Source organism: Spinacia oleracea, chromosome 5, assembly GCF_020520425.1.
Source record: "Spinacia oleracea cultivar Varoflay chromosome 5, BTI_SOV_V1, whole genome shotgun sequence".
Taxonomy (NCBI): domain Eukaryota; kingdom Viridiplantae; phylum Streptophyta; class Magnoliopsida; order Caryophyllales; family Amaranthaceae; genus Spinacia; species Spinacia oleracea.
Window position 1 is genome coordinate 113,951,537 of NC_079491.1, and position 18,588 is coordinate 113,970,124.

Below are 18,588 nucleotides of genomic sequence, written 5' to 3' on the forward strand. Positions count from 1 at the left end.
ACGGGATGCGTCTGGGCCCGTTACGAACTCTAGGCTCGTTAGGATTTTAATTAATACGTGACTCTTATTTTCGAATCATATTAGGAATAGGATTCTCTCATAATTTCTATCTCATTTAGGATTTATGTTGGAGTGCAACACTTAATTCTGACAGGTTTCTATCTTTTATGACTTGCCACTTTTAACAACTACCCATTACGGCAGTTACTATTTTCAGCAGGTTTCCATAAATAGCAGGTTTCGGGTGAAATGAAAAGGGGAATTGAGATTCGTTATTTTATAGGAGATGCGTTGTCGAGTGGAGATTTACGCTTTCATCATCGAACCTTCCCTTTCGGGAATGGGGACAAAAGTAGGTGTCTACAACTAGTCATCTTGCATTCCAGTCGTCTAACGTTTTCTATGCGTCCAAATTTATAGAAAACTCCGACCAGGGACCATTTTCAACTTTTGACATTCAAGTTCACTTGATAGACATTTCTTAGTCACAGGACTGGTCCTGACAGTCTATCTTGAATATTTCGTCAAATTGAAGGGACTCATCATTTAATAAACCACAAATTAAATGGAAAATGAATTATATTCATTTATTGTGAATGATTAACCAATAATGTTTTACAAAGTATTAAACTCTAAAACTTTAAAACATTAAATAAGGACATCAAAGCCATTCTCCAATATGCTTGATTCCCATAGCTGCAGTGTGCGAGTTGTGCTAGCTTCGCCTGCGGCAGAGGTTTAGTCAATGGATCTGATATGTTGTCATCAGTTCCAATCTTGCTTATCTCGACTTCTTTTCTTTCAACGAACTCTCGTAGAAGGTGAAATCTACGAAGTACATGCTTGACTCTCTGGTGGTGTCTAGGCTCCTTTGCCTGTGCAATAGCTCCGTTATTATCACAATACAGGGCTATTGGTCCTTTAATGGAGGGGACTACACCAAGTTCTCCTATGAACTTCCTTAGCCATATAGCTTCCTTTGCTGCTTCATGTGCAGCAATGTACTCCGCTTCAGTTGTAGAATCCGCAATGGTGCTTTGCTTAGCACTTTTCCAGCTTACTGCTCCTCCGTTGAGACAGAAGACAAACCCAGACTGTGATCCGAAATCATCTTTGTCGGTTTGGAAACTTGCGTCCGTATAGCCTTTAACAATTAATTCATCATCTCCACCATAGACCAGGAAGTCATTTTTGTGCCTTTTCAGGTACTTTAGAATATTCTTGGCAGCAGTCCAATGTGCCTCTCCTGGGTCTGACTGGTATCTGCTCGTAGCACTGAGTGCGTACACAACATCCGGGCGTGTACATATCATAGCATACATTATTGAACCAATCAATGATGCATATGGAATCCCATTCATTCGTCTACGCTCATCAAGTGTTTTTGGGCACTGAGTCTTGCTTAGAGTCATTCCATGAGACATGGGTAGGTAGCCTCGCTTGGAGTCTGCCATCTTGAACCTATCAAGCACCTTATTGATATAAGTTCTTTGACTAAGTCCAATCATCCTTTTAGATCTATCTCTGTAAATCTTGATGCCCAATATGTAATGTGCTTCTCCTAGATCCTTCATCGAAAAACATTTCCCAAGCCAAATCTTGACAGAGTTCAACATAGGAATGTCATTTCCGATAAGTAATATGTCGTCGACATATAATACTAGAAAAGCAATTTTGCTCCCACTGACCTTCTTGTATACACAAGGTTCGTCTGCGTTCTTGATGAAACCAAATTCACTGACTGCTTCATCAAAACGTATATTCCAGCTCCTGGATGCCTGCTTCAATCCGTAGATTGATTTCTTTAGCTTGCATACCTTTTTAGCATTCTTTGGATCCTCAAAACCCTCAGGTTGTGTCATAAACACAGTTTCTATTAAAACGCCGTTTAAGAAAGCGGTTTTGACATCCATCGGCCATATTTTGTAATCGTAATATGCAGCGATTGCTAACATTATCCGAATAGACTTTAGCATTGCAACTGGTGAAAAGGTTTCATCGTAATCCACACCGTGGACTTGCCTGTAACCTTTTGCAACCAATCTAGATTTGAAAACTTCTAGTTTCCCATCCTTGTCCTTTTTCAGTTTGAAAACCCATTTTCTTCCAATGGCTTGGTAGCCATCAGGCAAATCGACCAAATCCAAAACTTGGTTTTCAGACATGGAGTCTAATTCAGATTGCATGGCTTCTTGCCATTGCTTGGAGCTAGGGCTCGTCATAGCTTGTGTGTAGGTCGCAGGTTCATCACTTTCAAGTAATAGAACATCATAGCTCTCGTTCGTCAAAATACCTAAGTACCTTTCCGGTTGAGATCTATATCTCTGTGATCTACGCGGGGTTACATCTCTAGATTGTCCATGATTCTCACCAGAAACTTCTAAAGATCTCTGAGTTTCATCCTGAATGTCATCTTGAGCATTCTCTAGAGTTTGTTGTTCGACTCGAATTTCTTCGAGGTCTACTTTTCTCCCACTTGTCATTTTGGAAATGTGATTCTTTTCCAAAAAGATACCATCTCGAGCAACAAACACCTTGTTCTCAGATGTATTGTAGAAGTAATACCCCTTTGTTTCCTTTGGATAGCCCACAAGGATACATTTGTCAGATTTTGGATGAATTTTGTCTGAAATTAATCGTTTGACGTATACTTCACATCCCCAAATCTTAAGAAAAGACACTTTTGGAGGCTTTCCAAACCATAACTCATATGGAGTCTTTTCAACAGCTTTAGACGGAGCTCTATTTATAGTGAGTGCGGCTGTATTTAGTGCATGTCCCCAAAATTCTATTGGAAGTTCGGCCTGACCCATCATTGATCTAACCATGTCTAGCAAGGTTCTATTCCTCCGTTCCGACACACCGTTCCATTGTGGTGTTCCAGGAGGAGTCAATTCTGATAGAATTCCACATTCTTTCAGATGGTCATCAAATTCATAGCTCAGATATTCACCGCCTCTATCAGACCGCAGTGCCTTAATCTTCTTGCCTAATTGATTCTCTACTTCACTCTGAAATTCCTTGAATTTGTCAAAGGATTCAGACTTATGCTTCATTAGGTAGACATAACCATATCTACTGAAGTCATCAGTGAAACTGATAAAGTAGCTGAAACCACCCCTAGCATTTGTACTCATTGGTCCACATACATCTGTATGGATTAAACCCAATAGTTCAGTTGCTCTTTCTCCAACTTTAGAGAAAGGTTGCTTTGTCATTTTGCCAAGTAAACATGATTCGCACTTACCATAATCCTCTAAGTTAAATGGTTCTAGAATTCCTTCCTTTTGAAGTCTTTCCATGCGTTTCAAGTTAATATGGCCTAATCGACAATGCCACAGATAGGTGAGATCTGAATCATCCTTTTTGGCCTTTTTCGTATTTATGTTATAAACTTGTTTGTCGTGATCTAATAAATAAAGTCCATTGACTAATCTAGCAGATCCATAAAACATCTCTTTAAAATAAAATGAACAACTATTGTCTTTTATTAAAAAGGAAAATCCCTTAGCATCTAAGCAAGAAACAGAAATGATGTTTTTAGTAAGACTTGGAACATGGAAACACTCTTCCAGGTCCAAAACTAGCCCAGAGGGCAACGATAAATAATAAGTTCCTACAGCTAATGCAGCAATCCGAGCTCCATTTCCCACTCGTAGGTCGACTTCACCCTTGCTTAACTTCCTACTTCTTCTTAGTCCCTGTGAATTGGAACATAAGTGTGAGCCACAACCTGTATCTAATACCCAAGAAGTTGAATTAGCAAGTATATAGTCTATAACGAAAATACCTGAAAATGGAACGACTGTTCTGTTCTTCTGATCTTCCTTTAGCTTCAAGCAATCTCTCTTCCAATGCCCCTTCTTCTTGCAGTAGAAGCATTCGGATTCTGAAGTGGGTTGACTGACCTTCCTCTTTTCAGATTTGGCACCAGTTTGCTTAGTTGGGCTGGCCTTGTTGTCACCTTTCTTAGCATTCCTCTTCTTTCCAGATTTCTTGAACTTGCCCCCACGCACCATAAGCACATCTTGCTTATCACTTTTGAGCGTCTTTTCAGCGGTCTTCAGCATACCGTGAAGCTTAGTGAGCGTTTTGTCCAGACTATTCATACTGTAGTTCAGCTTGAACTGATAATACCCGTTATGAAGAGAATGGAGGATGGTGTCTACAGCCATTTCCTGAGAGAACTGCTGATCCAGCCGACTCATATTCTCAATGAGTCCAATCATTTTGAGAACATGTGGACTTACGGGCTCGTCTTTCTTAAGCTTGGTCTCAAGAATCTGCCTATGAGTCTCGAATCTTTCGACTCGAGCCAGATCTTGGAACATGTTCTTTAACTCACTGATGATCGTGAAAGCATCTGAGTTGATGAACGTTTTCTGTAGATCTGCACTCATGGTTGCAAGCATTAGACATTTCACATCCTTGTTGGCATCAATCCAACGATTGAGGGCTGCCTGAGTGACCCCTTCGCCTGCGGCTTCGGGCATCGCCTCTTCCAGGACATACTCCTTTTCTTCCTGCATAAGAACTATTTGCAAGTTCCTTTGCCAGTCAAGGAAGTTTTTCCCGCTCAACTTCTCCTTTTCGAGAATTGATCGAATGTTGAATGAATTATTGTTTGCCATAATTAAAACTACAATTGAAAAAGAATAAACAAATAAATAATCATTCACAGTTTCTCTTAATAAACTTAAATTCTAGCATACATGCATAATTCAATGTTCATTAGCATTTTATTCAAGTTATGTGTTCCGGCAGGTGTGAATAAAATGATTCCAAGATCCTAAAACCCATTGAAGAATGAAGCACATTATGTATTTAAACTCAATTCTAAAATCTTTTAGGTAAGCAAAAGCCTTTTGCTAATAGTCTAGAAACTACTCTTGGTTGATAGGTACGTCTAAGAACTTATTAGGTAAACCTATCGATTTTGCCACGACATAAAAGGACTTCTTACTTATATCGTTGAGTTTCACCAAAACTAACATGTACTCACAATTATTTGTGTACCTTACCCCTTTAGTATCGATAAGTAACACCTCGCTATGGCGGAAAACTATTACTAAGATCGATGTAAAGGATATCCAAGTAAGTGTTATTTTGGCATGGCACCTTTTAACTCAATTTTTAAGTTTGGAACTTAAGGCTCTTACTATGTTGGTTATATTTTAAGTGAACTAAAATCCTTAATCATGCAACATAATCAAGCTTTGATCTCATGCATATTTAAGACATATTTAATAGCAAAAAATAACTTAAAGCATGCATAAGATAAATGTGATCTAGTATGGCCCGACTTCATCTTGAAGCTTCAACTTCAAAGTCCGTCTTGAAAATGGATTGGAAACTCCGTCTTGAATTTCACCGTGGGATGCGCCATTTTCTTCAAGTAGGATAAGCTATAATTAAACCAATTACAACTATTTGATGGTACGCATACCATATTTGAATTGAAAAACAAATTTGGTGCTTTAGACCAATTACATTCAAATTAATGGTACGCAGACCATATTTTCTATCCTATTTGGGCCATACTAGTCACTTCATAACCTGCAAAACAGTACATATACAATATATATACCATTCATCCATTCATTATCATGAATGGCCCACATAATTGGTTAGTTAAAACACATTGTATGCATCACATGAATATTTGCAGCAATTAATTAAGGGCACCAATAATCTACCAATTATTCAGTCCTTATTAATTCTAATCAAGTTGTTTAACCTTAAAGTATTTGTAGACCTAATCAAGAGTTTATGACTAAAATTGCTCCCACTTAAACCAATAAATTCATATGCTTTACTAATTTCAAACATAAAAATGTATTTCTAGTCTAACCGGAAACATACAAATTTAATTAAAATTTAAAGCTCATATAAATTTATAATTGAATCCACTTATTTAATTTATTTCAGTTGAATATAACGAATTTAAATTAATTCAAGGTTTAATTTTAGTAAAATAATTAGTATAAATTAAAATTTATAATACTTATAATAATCAAAATTAAATCCCGAGAAAACAATTTAAATTATTAATTTTAAAATTAATTAAAATTACTCGAACTGAAAATCTCAAATTAAAATTTAAAACGCGACAATCGTAACACGACGAGCACTTGGGCTTGCGCCCCAGCCCCGTCGAGTGTTCGTGTAGCAATACGCAAGCAGGCCACACGCAACGCAGCAGTACAGGCCACGCTGCGCGCGCCCGCTCGCTCGTCGCGCCTTCTTGCCTCGCGTCTGCTTGCTTACTGGGCGTGGCAGCGCGCGCTGTGGCGCAGCACGCTTGCTGCCCATACGCGTCTGCCCGATGGCTTGCGCCTTGGCCCTTCGCCCTTGCCCAGTCGCCCATATGCACACAGCACTCGACACAGGGCAGCGTGCTGCCTTGTGCTCGTGTGCCATGGCTCTTGCTCGTTGCATCGTACCGCATGGGCGACGAGCTCCCTTGCTCGTTGTCGCATGCCCGCACTATACAACACCCCTTAAGAGTAACACGTAGAGTCCATTGCTTTGTGCGTGCAAGTTTTATGAGCGAATTGCATAAAAATTAAAAAATTTATTTCCAAAATTAATGACAAATTAATAAATCATATTAATTTCATAATTTTAGGGCGAAAAATCGAAAATTTATTAATCAATTAATTTCCGATTAACATGGATTCAAATCTAGGTCATAAAAAGTAAAATTTTAACATAAATTAACAATTTTTATGGTGGATTTTAATCATTCGTACCTAATTAAATTATTAATTAATCATGAAAATCAAATCAATTCTAAATTATTCGAATTTCAACAAATTAATCATAATTACAAATTAGGTTGTATAATTAACAAGTCTAGGCATTCATAATTGTTAAACATATACTGTAGGTCAATCAAAAACTCAAGATTTATCAGCAAGAATCGCAAATACTTAATTTAACATCTTAAATTTACAAACTTTTGCGTTCGAAAAACTAAAACCTCCGAAAAGTCATAGTTAGGCTTCGAATTTGGGAATTCTGGGTTTCGGCGAAAATTACTTTTATTGTCAAAATTTTAGAATGTCTTTTACATGCGGAATTGACACAAAAATCACTCGATTTGGATGAGTAACGAAGAAACTGCCGAAAAACTGCGTACATATAATTAAATAAACGCAATTTGCAATTAATTACGAAAATTAATCACCCCTTTAATTCTTTGCAAATTTGTAAAATTTAACCATGTTCATGCAATTTAGATTATGAAAATAATAAGAGGCTCGTGATACCACTGTTAGGTTATGATACATATGAATAAACATAAATCATGCGGAAAAACCATAAAGCCAGGAAACATATTATTTACACATAATCATTTAGCATAATTCAGATGCATACACTTTGTAGTGTGCCCTCCCTAGCTGCGCCCGAACCGAACAAGAACAAGTCTTTAGGACTCCAAGTGTCGTCCCTCCGTAGATAGTCCACAGCACGTCCGGATCCGCCTTAAGCTTGACCAACTAGAATCGCCCTTAAGGTTACTAGGATTTTCGGCTCCTTGGGTTGCAAGTGTTTGGCTGATTTTTGCTTGAAAATCTTACCTTTTGAATACTTCAAATCTCGATGTAAATATGTGACCCTAGGCACCTTTTTATAGAGTTTATGGAAAGGAATTATAATCCTACTAGGATATGGATTTATTAATTAGAATCCTATTAGAACTCTAAATAATAAATTTAATCTTTTAGGATTAGGATTTAATCAATGCACGAATTCCGATAGGATTAGGATTTGTTACGAACACGAGCACACGCACACGCATGCACGCCCGCACGCAGGCCTTGCGGCCCATGCCGAGTGCACAGCGCATGCGGCCTCGCAGCCCATGGGCTTCGTGCGCGCCCGCCATTGCTTGGCTGGGCCTGGCCTTGCGCTGGGCCTGGTCGAGCATTTGGCGTGTGGCTTGCTGGGCGTTGTCCTGGCCTCGTGATGGGCCTTCGTCTAGCAAGCCTCGTCCGATGCTAATTCGTACGATACGCTTTCCGATTAAATTCCCGATTCCGGAATTCATTTCCGATACGAACAATATTTAATATTTCCGATTCCGGAATTAATTTCCGTTTCGAACAAATATTTAATATTTCCGTTTCCGGAATTATTTTCCGATTCCGACAATATTTCCGATTCTGACAATATTTCCGTTTCCGGCAATATTTCCGATTCCGGCAATATTTCCATTTCCGATAATATTTTCCGATATGTACCATGTTTCCGTTTCCGACAACATCTACGACTTGGATAATATTTATATTTCCGATAAGATCCATATTTCCGTTTCCGGAAATATCATCGTTTCCGGAGTATTTATTTCTTGCTTGTGACGATCTCAGCTCCCACTGAAACCAAGATCCGTCGATTCCGAATATCTATAGGTGGAGTATTTAATTCCATTAAGTACTTGATCCTTTTACGTACTATTTGTGTGACCCTACGGGTTCAGTCATGAGTAAGCTGTGGATTAATATAATTAATTCCACTTGAACTGAAGCGGCCTCTAGCTAGGCATTCAGCTCACTTGATCCCACTGAATTATTAACTTGTTAATTAATACTGAACCGCATTTATTAGACTTAATATTATATGCATACTTGGACCAAGGGAATTATTTCCTTCAGTCGGAAGGGATCCAACCAGCACCAGGGAAAGCCGGCGCATCTCGGGGAACCATACCCCCACCTGGCGCATTTATTGCAGCCGCTTCGTCATCCGAAGCGTCTTCCTCAGCAGCTCGAACCACAAATGATTCAGCGAGCTTTCTCCGAGTGTGACGAGGCATACTAAATCAAAGCAGCATACAAAGTGTCAAAATTCTAAACTGGGGGCTATCCTATACTGGCCCACACAAGGTCAAACGATGCAAAACAAAATCCCTAGTGGACCTCTAATTCAAGATACAAGTTCTACACCAACGCCTAGGCTATCCACGCCGAAGCAGGTATTCAAATTCCTACACCAACGCCTAAGCTACCCACGCCGAAGCAGGTATACAAGTTCTACATCAACGCCTAGGCTATCCATGCCGAAGCAGATACGAGTTCAAAAAATTTCAAAAGTACAAGTTCCAACAGTTCAAGTTCAAGTGGCTATCAAACAGTTTTCTACAAGATTCAAGAAGCTTAAGCATACAAGCATCATTTCAAAGTACGAATCAAAACTACATGCATGCAATCTCAGAGTTATTTCATTAGCAAAACATGAAAAACTTACATGGACAAGGCAAGAACAAGACCAAGGGAAGAGCTTAATCGACCTTTGAGAGAAAGAGCAAAAGAATTTCAAGTGAATGTGCCTCAAAATGGCACGGCAAGGGGCACTTATATAGTGCAGTCCCGCGCCAGGCACTGCCCCAGCGCCCTGCACTGACCTGCTGCATGCGCAAATCTGCAGCGCGCGCGGTCTCCCGTGCTGATTGCACGTCCTTTGCTGCTACGGTCTTCCGCACCAAGCATCAAGCGTCGCATCGAACCATCCATCAAAAATACGGGTATACAACTGTATCTCCAAGTACAAACAGATGAATATTTCAAGAATACAAAGTTCAAAAAATACAACGACTCAGGCGCCCAACTCCCAACGGACCCAAGCTCCGGGAAAGTCAGTCGAAATTCAAATATTTTAAAGGCCAGTAAAAAGCTCTTATCCCCGGCAAAGCACATCCCAACGGATTAACTCCGGGTGTCAAAGTTCAAAATTCAAGATTCAAAAATTCAAATTTTCGATGCCAAGCTCCGTCCTGAACTGAAGGCGGAAAAATACAAGTACAAATCGGAGTCATCACCAACCGCACCGAGATAGACTCTATCCTTTTTCTAACGCCTGTTTTATGAAGGTACCGGTGTACAAAGAGTGGTCTTGATTGCAGAACATCTTGACCATTCTCCGTCCCTTTCGAAATACTTTGACTTGCGCTTTCCTAACCGAACGCTCAGTCAAAGTGGGGGCATCTGTAGACACCTAATCTGTGTCTCCCCTTTGGGATGATGACGATACCATTATCCTTGTTAGGAGATTGGTGTAACTCCAGGCGGAAATCCCAATTGCTAAGAACACCTCCAAAATCCAAGGTCCAAAATCCAATCCCCGAGGTCGTTCCCCTCCCGGAACTCGGTACAAAATACAACTTCCAAAATCCAACTTCAAGATTCGAGTACAATCTCAATTAGTGGACCATCCCATTGGTTTTACTAGGCCTTTTCCACTCAAAATCATACAAGGCAAGTCAAATTCGGGCGCCGACCCACAAAACCGAGCATGCCGGGCCCCGTCCCGTAAAACCGGAATTCAAAAACCCGAGAAAGGCTTGTTTTTAGACGCTAAACGATGCCTTAACCTCCAAGCAAATACAAAACGCTAAACCTAGTACGATTCGTACAACGGGTACAGCATTACAAGACAAAACAAGGACGATTCCCCGTCCTTGCTTTGGCGGCATTCAAGCCACGTCAGCAGCGCGCAGCGCTGGCCTGGCGCCAGACGCTGTCTTGTGCTAGCGTTTTGCATCATTCCCTCCTATAAATACCCCTCATTTCCATCGAAAAAGGGGGAGCACAACACATACAACGTCGTAATTTTGACATTACTCCTCACAATACAAACTCAAAAACTCCTCAAAAACACATACAAAATTCCTAAATTCAAAAGCAATTGGGAGCTCGTGCCTAAGCCTAACTAGGTAAATCCGAATCCCATTTCAATCAATCATGCTATTTTGATTTCAAATGATTATCAAGTTGGTGTTTTTTGCCATAAAAAACACCACTTGCAACAATCATACATGCTTTTTCAAAAATACAAACTTTTTCAAAATACAAAATACAAACTTTCAAGATTCAAGGATGTTCAAAGTTGCTTACATTCATCTCTTTGAACTAGAATCACCTTCAAGTGTGGAGTAATCAAAGATGACACCTTTTTAGCATTTAAAGGTTTAGTCTTTTGAGATTCAAGACTCCATTTTTCAATATACAAGTTCAAGTTTTCAAATTTCAAGATCCCACCATGTTTAGGGTTGTTCATAACTACCTCTGTAAACTAGGATCATTTCAAGTTCAAATTTCAATCATTTCAAGTTCAAACATTTCAATATTCAAGCTTTCAATTTCAAGTTTAATATGCAAAATCTAGGATATTTGGGTTGAGCAACCTCTCCCAAGTTGAGATTTTTGGCTTTGAATTCGTGTCGGGCGCACTTATTTTTAAGGAGCCGCTTGGCATTCGAATCTCATGTGCCCAAGTACAAATTTCAATTATGCACCTTTCAATATCACAATTTCAATATCGCACCTTTCAATATCGCACTTTCGATATCGCACTTTCAATATCGCACATACCGCAATTTCAATACTGCAATTTCAATTTCGCACTTTCAATTCCGTGAAGGTGGTCGCGTTCGGTGGTGTTGTGCGGCTGTTCGAATGCAAGGCCACGATTAGGGATGAGAAATAAACGAAAGAAGGGACGAAGCAAAAGAGGAAGGAGGGAGAACTATTACCGGCGGCGATAGGGTGGTGGCTCAGCGGCGCGGCTGGGCGGAGGAGTACGGAAGACGGTGCAGGTGGTGGTTGGCCTAGTAGTCGCGGCTGCGCACGAGGCGGTTGGCTAGTGGTTCAAGAAAACAGAAACAAAGAGTTGAGGAGGAGGTAAAACAAATTCAAGAAAACAAAAGAGAGGAGAACGACGAGAGGGGAGAGGAGGAGGAGTACCGTACAGAGGGAGCCGGTGGTGGCGGTCCGACAGCGTGAGCAGCGGCAGCAAGGGGAAGCAGGTGTGAGGGTTTTCTTGGTTCACGTGAAGGAATAGGAGGGAGGAGGTTTTTGATTTCTTGTTTTTTCTTTTTACGTGAATTGAAAGAGAAGGGAGTAGAGTTTTGGGTCTTATTATTTGGGCTTCACCTAATTGGGCTAGCATTAGGATTGAACTTTTACATTTGAATCTAAATTCGATTAGGCTTATTTTCCGAATTCCAATGTGTTTTCGTAACTCAAATTCTTTTCAACATAAAATTCTAAAATTATTTTTAATTTCAAAAATCGTTAAAATATTTAAAATGTAATTAGCTAAAAATAAATATACGTTAATTATATATTTATTATTAAAATTCATAAATTCTTTTAAAATTTAAATAACTATACGTTAAAATATATTAATAAAATTTATAAATAATTACAATGTCGCAATCATTTGCATAGATACTTACTTGAGAAGATTAGTATCGGACAGACTTATGAAACTTTACTGTAAGAGATGAAAATCTGTCATAAGTAAATTTCATTACATTATTAGACAGTAATCCTCAATACATGAGTTATTTGAGATTACTTGTTTGAGAACTGGTTACTTTGACGTTTTTCAATCGCCGCACCGTAAAAGGAGACTATAACGGCAACGCTCAGGTAATCACTGTAGACACCTAATTTTTGTCTCCCCTCTGGGATGATGACGATACCATTATCCTTACTAGGTGATTGGAATAAATCCAGGCGGAAATCCCAATTGCTAAGAATATTTCCAAATTCAAAATCCAAAATCCAATTCCCGAGGTCGTTCCCCTCCCGGAACTCGGTACAAAATACAACTTTCAAAATCAAATTTCAAAATCCAAGTACAATCTCATCTAGTAGACCATCCCATTGGTTTTACTAGGCCTTTTCCACTCAAAATCATATAAGGCAAGTCAAATTCGGGCCCCGACCCACAAAACCGAGCAAGTCGGGCCCCGTCCCGTACAACCGGAATTCAAAACCCGAGAAAGGCTTGTTTTTAGACGCAAAATAATGCCTTAACCTCCAAGAAAACAAAAAAGGCCAAGCCTAGTACTATTCGTACAAAGGTACAGCTCTTCAAGACAAATCAAGGACGGCATCTTTCCGTCCTTTTTGGCGGCATTCACGCCACGTCTCCAACGCCCAGCGCTGGCTCGGTGTGCTGCGCTGGCGTGTGCTGGCGTCTTGCACCCATCCCTCCTATAAATACCCCTCATTTTCAGCATCAAAAGGAGGAGGAAAAACAGAATACAACGTCGTAATACCGACATTACACCTCAAAATACAAATCAAAAACCCTTCAAAACACATACAAAATCTCTAATTCAAAAGCAATTGGGAGCTCTTGCCTAAACCTAACTAGGTAAATCCGAACCCCACTCCAATCAATTATGTTGTTTTGATTTCAAAATGATTAGCAAGTTGGTATTTTTATTATTAAAAATGACACTTGCAACAATCATACATGTTTTTTTCAAAAATCAAAACTTTTCAAAATACAAAAATGCAAACTTTCAAGATTCAAGGATGTTCAAAGTTGTTTACAATCACTCCTTTAAACTAGAATCACTTTCAAGCATGGAGTAATCAAAGATGACACCTTTTAATCCTTAAAGGTTTAGTCTTTTGAGATTCAAAACTCCATTTTCAATATACAAGTTCAAGTTTTCAAATTTCAAGATCACACCATGTTTAGGGTTGTTCATGGCTAATTCTCTAAACTAGGGTCCTTTCAAGTTCAAGCATTTTCAAGTTAAATACTTCAATATTCAAGCTTTCAAATTCAATACTTCAATATTCAAGTTTTCAAGTTCAAGTTCAATATGCAAAATCTAGGATATTTGGGTTGAGCAACCTCTCCCAAGTTGAGATTTTTTGGCTTTGAATTCGTGTCGGGCGCACTTATTTTTAAGGAGCCGCTTGGAGTTCGAATCTCATGTGCCCAAGTACAAGTTTCAATTATGCACCTTTCAATATTGCAATTTCAATATCGCACATTTCAATACCGCAATTTCAATACCGCAATTTCAATACCGCACTTTCAATACCGCACTTTCAATTCCGCAATTTCAATTCCGCACCTTTACTTGCCTAGTCCATTTCTTGGCAATGTGGACCTACTCCCTAGTCCTTCTCTAGGGGGTCTTGTATTTACTAATTATGCACTTTATTTAGTATTGTGATGTTGCTTTATTTGCCTTATTGCTTTCATCACCGCACATGCTAAATATAACAAAATACAAGGTTACATCACGCTTAACAAAGATAATTTCTTGGACAAACCGGCCTTAGGTTCCTTTAAATCAATCTTTAAAGCAAAGTGACCACCATACAATTAGAGATTCTATTTGCTCTAAATTCAAACCCACATAGTCTAATCTAGGGTATATTTTCAAAAAATGTTGTGCCAACGTACTTGAATATTTATAAAGCTCGCGGAATAAGCATTTCGTTCCCGTGCCCGGATCTCATCCATCCGTTTCGAGGATTCAAAGCCTTATCCAAAATAGAGTCAATTGCGGTCTCTCTAAACGAGACTTTAAACAATGTTTGGTGGCGACTCCTTCGAGGTACAAAAATACAATGGTTTTCTAAAGAACCGCCCCCTTTGTAGAAACGGGAAAACAAAAATAACCCCCTAAAAATCACCTATAAAACGAAGTCTAACTTCAAGATCACAAGATTGGGATTGTCCTCCCATAAATGGAGATGAGATGCCAAAAGTTGTACAAGGCCACTCGGAGAGCTAGAAACTGAAAAATGCATGGCCGTGTTCAGATGAATCATAGGCTATGATTATCTGTTTATTTGATCAGTTGAACTCTGAAACCGAGAAATACCTCTGACATAATAAGTATGACTACTCTTACCTTACGTTCTTGAGCAGACATCAAGCGACAAAGGAATTAGGAAATGCACACTTGTCCCTAAGGACAAGTGGGAGACTGAAGAAAATAATGCCCTTGGTCCAAATATGCATTTAATGCTAAGTCTAATAACTGCGGTTCAGTATTATTTAACAAGTTAATAATTCAGTGAGATCAAGTGAACTGAATGCCTAGCTAGAGGACGCTTCAGTTCAAGTGGAATTAGTAATATTAATCCACAACTTACTCTTGACTGAACCTGTAGGGTCACACAAATAGTACGTGAATGGATCAAATATTTAAGTGAATATATTATTCATTAAGTACTCCATTTATGAACATTTGGAAAAGATGGATCTCGGTTCCAGTAGGAGCTAAAATCGTCAAAAGGCAAAATAAAGAATACTTCGGAAATGATGATATTGCCGGAAACGGAAATATGGTTCATGACGGAAATATAAATATTATCCAAGTCGTAGATGTTGCTGGAAACAGAAACATGGTTCGTATCGGAAAATATTTTCAGAAATAGAAATATTGCCCGAATCGGAAATATTACCGGAAACGGAAATATTACCGGAATTGGAAATATTGTAGAAAAAAGGAAATTATTTCCGGAATTGGAAATATTAACGGAAACGTAAATATTTGTTCGAAACGGAAATAGATTCTGGAATCGAAAAACGAATCGGAAGCTCGACGAGCGACAAGCCGGCAAGCGAATCGGCCTATCGCTCGACAAGCAAGCAAGGCAGCACCATGGGCGGCGCCCTGCTAGCAAGGCAACAGTGACATGGGCCGCGCCAAGCTGCGACCAAGGCACAAGCGCCTTGGGCCACGCCAAGTCTGCGAGCAAGGTAGCAGCTCGATGGGTCGCGCCAAGCAAGCGGGCAAGGCAACAACTCATTGGCCACGCCCAACCAGCGAGCAAGGAGTGCAGGCCTTCCAAGGCAAGGCCACAGTGCGCTGGGCCTTCGGCCAGCTGCGGATGTGGCTGGGCCGAGGCAGCACGCGCACCAACGTGGCCCGTTGTGGCTGCGTTGGGTTGTTTCGTCTTGGGCTCCAAGAAAGGTCTGATTGCTTATATCTCAAGTAACCTTGGATTAAGTATTCCTAGTCCTACTGGAATTAAATTAATTAAGAGTTTAATTAATGTTGCAATTCTAATTGAATAATAATTTCAATCCTAGTAGGGTTAGTAATTCTATTCCTAGTAAGACTCAAATTCCTTATTTCCTACCCTATAAATATGAGGTTAGGCCCTCATTATTAAACACATAAATAGAATTAAAAATCATATTCTTTACTTACATTGTGTTCAAGGGAGAATATAATATATCCTAACCCGAATACATAAAACCTTAAGTAAAATCCTAGTTGGTTAAACCTAAGGCGAATCCGAACGTGCTGTGGACTTTCTACGGAGGGGCAATGTTTGGGGCTCTAAAGACTTGTTCTTGTCGGTTCGGTAGCACCTAGGGAAGGCACGCATCACATTGTATGTAACCTAAATTATTCTAATTGACTATGTGGCAATTAATTTGGATTCTGGCTTTATGGTTTTTTCGCATGAATTATATTATTGTATTATTCATAACCTAACACAAACAATGCATTGGAGATGGATTATGATAGATTCAAGGAGTTCTTTAGTGAAAAAGGAATCCTACATCAGACTAGCTGTGTTGATAGACCACAACAAAATGGAAGAGCTGAAAGAAAGCACAAAAATATTAAGGAGATGTCCAAGGCTTTGATATTTCAGATTGGCTTACCATTGAGCTTTTGGGGAGATTGTGTTCTTGCAGCTGTCTATATCACAAACAAACTGCCATATGTAGTTATGAACAATGAAACTCCATATGAGAAATTATTCAATACTACGCTCACCTGAAGGGTTTTGGATGCTTGGCCTTTGCCTACAATCTAGAGAAACATATGGACAAGTTTAAAACAAGGGGAGTTCCTTGTGTGTTCCTGGGATATCTTCTCAAACAAAAGGGATATAGATTGCTCAATTCAATGAACAATAAAATTTTTGTGTCAAGATGAGATTTCATGAATACATATATCCATATGGTCTAACCTCATATCAAATATCCAATCTACTGCTTAAGGAAAGTCCTCCTAATAACACTGAGTGCAACTCATAAAAAAATATAAATTAGATTAATATTGACACTATGGTCAATATGGATCCCCCAAACAATGATAAAGGTGTTGAGATGGAACCTGATGTTCCAATTACTTCAGCCAGCTCTCCCCTGACTGTCAAAAACTCTTCAAGAAACACTAGGAAACTTAGATGGCTAGATAAACATGAGACAAATTGTGCCTTTAAGATTGAGTAGGTAGCAGAAACTCAAGCTCAACACTCCTATTTTTGCTTCTTAGAAAAAGTCACTCAAGAAGACAAGAAACCTGATCCATATTGCTTCAAACATGCTATCAATTCAGATCATTGGATTCAAGCTATGAATGAGGAACTTGAAGCTCTTGAAGCCAATGGAATATTGGAAATTACTAAAATTTCGAAAGGAAAGAGAGTTATAGGAAGCAAAAGGCTATACAGAACTAAATACACATGAGATGGAGATATAGAGAGATACAAATCAAGACTAGTAGTGCTTGACAACAATCAAAGACATGGTCTTGCTATGACCAGACATTTACTTCAGTGCAAAACTCACCATTGTGAGATCTCTTCTTGTTGTTGAAGCAATGAAAAGCTGGTATGTAGATCAAATGGATGTAAAGTATGCATTTCTTCATGGAGACATCAAAGAAATTACGTACATGAAGTTCCCGCGGGGATACAAAGGACTATGAAAGAAGATAATTGGAAATCAGGGGGAGCATATCAGCTATTGTGTGGAAAATTCCATAAAAGTGTTCAAGCAAAAGGAATATCTCTATGGTCTTAAGTAGGCACCGAGGCAATGATTTGCCAAACCCTCCTTTGCATTACAAAGTTTTGTCTTTGACCAGTCAAAAACAAATTAATCCTTGTTCACAAGGTACAATGAAGGTCACTTTGTAGCTATTCTAGTCTATGTTGATGACATGATTCTAGATGAAACTTCTTAAGAAGCAATTAATGATGCTAAGTCACTTTTAGAAACTCAATTTCACATGAAAGATCTTGGTGAACTTAAGTACTTCTTGGGAATAAAAGTTGACAGAACTCAACAAGGCATATTCTTGTCCCAATACAAATATGTATTGGATCCGCTAAGGGACTTCAGTGCATTACATTTGAAGCCTCTGAAAGTATCAATGCAAGCTCACCAAAATATCTTGAAAGATTCTGGAGAACCTCTCATCAATCTAGAAATTTATCAGAGATTGGTTGGTAAGCTAATATATCTCACCTTGACAAGACCAGCTATTACATACACAGTGCATGTGTTCAGCCAATTCATGCATTCACCGACTATGGTTCATTATCAAGCAACAAATAGAGTTCTACGATACCTATTGTCTTCTCCAAGACAAGGAATACTTCTTGGTGTAGACAATGAAGCCATCCTTTCTACCTATTATGACAGTGATTGGGTTGGATGTCCAGTTATACGAAGATTTACTACAAGATTTTGTGTTCTGCTTGGTCAATCTCCCATCTCTTAGAAGTCAAAAGGACGAACAATAGTAGCCAGATCATCTGCTGAAGCATAATATAGATCAATTGTTGTTACTACTTGTGAAGTAATGTGGACTTCTGAACTCTTGAAAGAACTAGGACTCAAATGTCTAGACACTACTGTCATAAAGTGTGATAACAAGGCATCAATATCCATAGCTGCAAATCTTGTGATGCATGAGCAGACGAAACATGTAGAAATAAAATGACATTTTGTTAGAGAAAAGCAACAAGATGGCCACAACAAACCGGATTATGTGCCATCCAAAGAACAAGT

General features: G+C 39.1%; 1 protein-coding gene across 1 annotated transcript; it reads left to right on the forward strand.

Annotated features, from left to right (window-relative positions):
* The first annotated feature begins 17,803 nt into the window (after positions 1–17,803).
* On the forward strand, positions 17,804–18,298 carry LOC130461793 (uncharacterized mitochondrial protein AtMg00810-like). Its single transcript, XM_056830007.1, has one exon. The coding sequence runs from the start codon at positions 17,804–17,806 to the stop codon at positions 18,296–18,298; it is 495 nt and encodes a 164-aa protein (XP_056685985.1).
* The last annotated feature ends 290 nt before the right edge of the window (positions 18,299–18,588 follow it).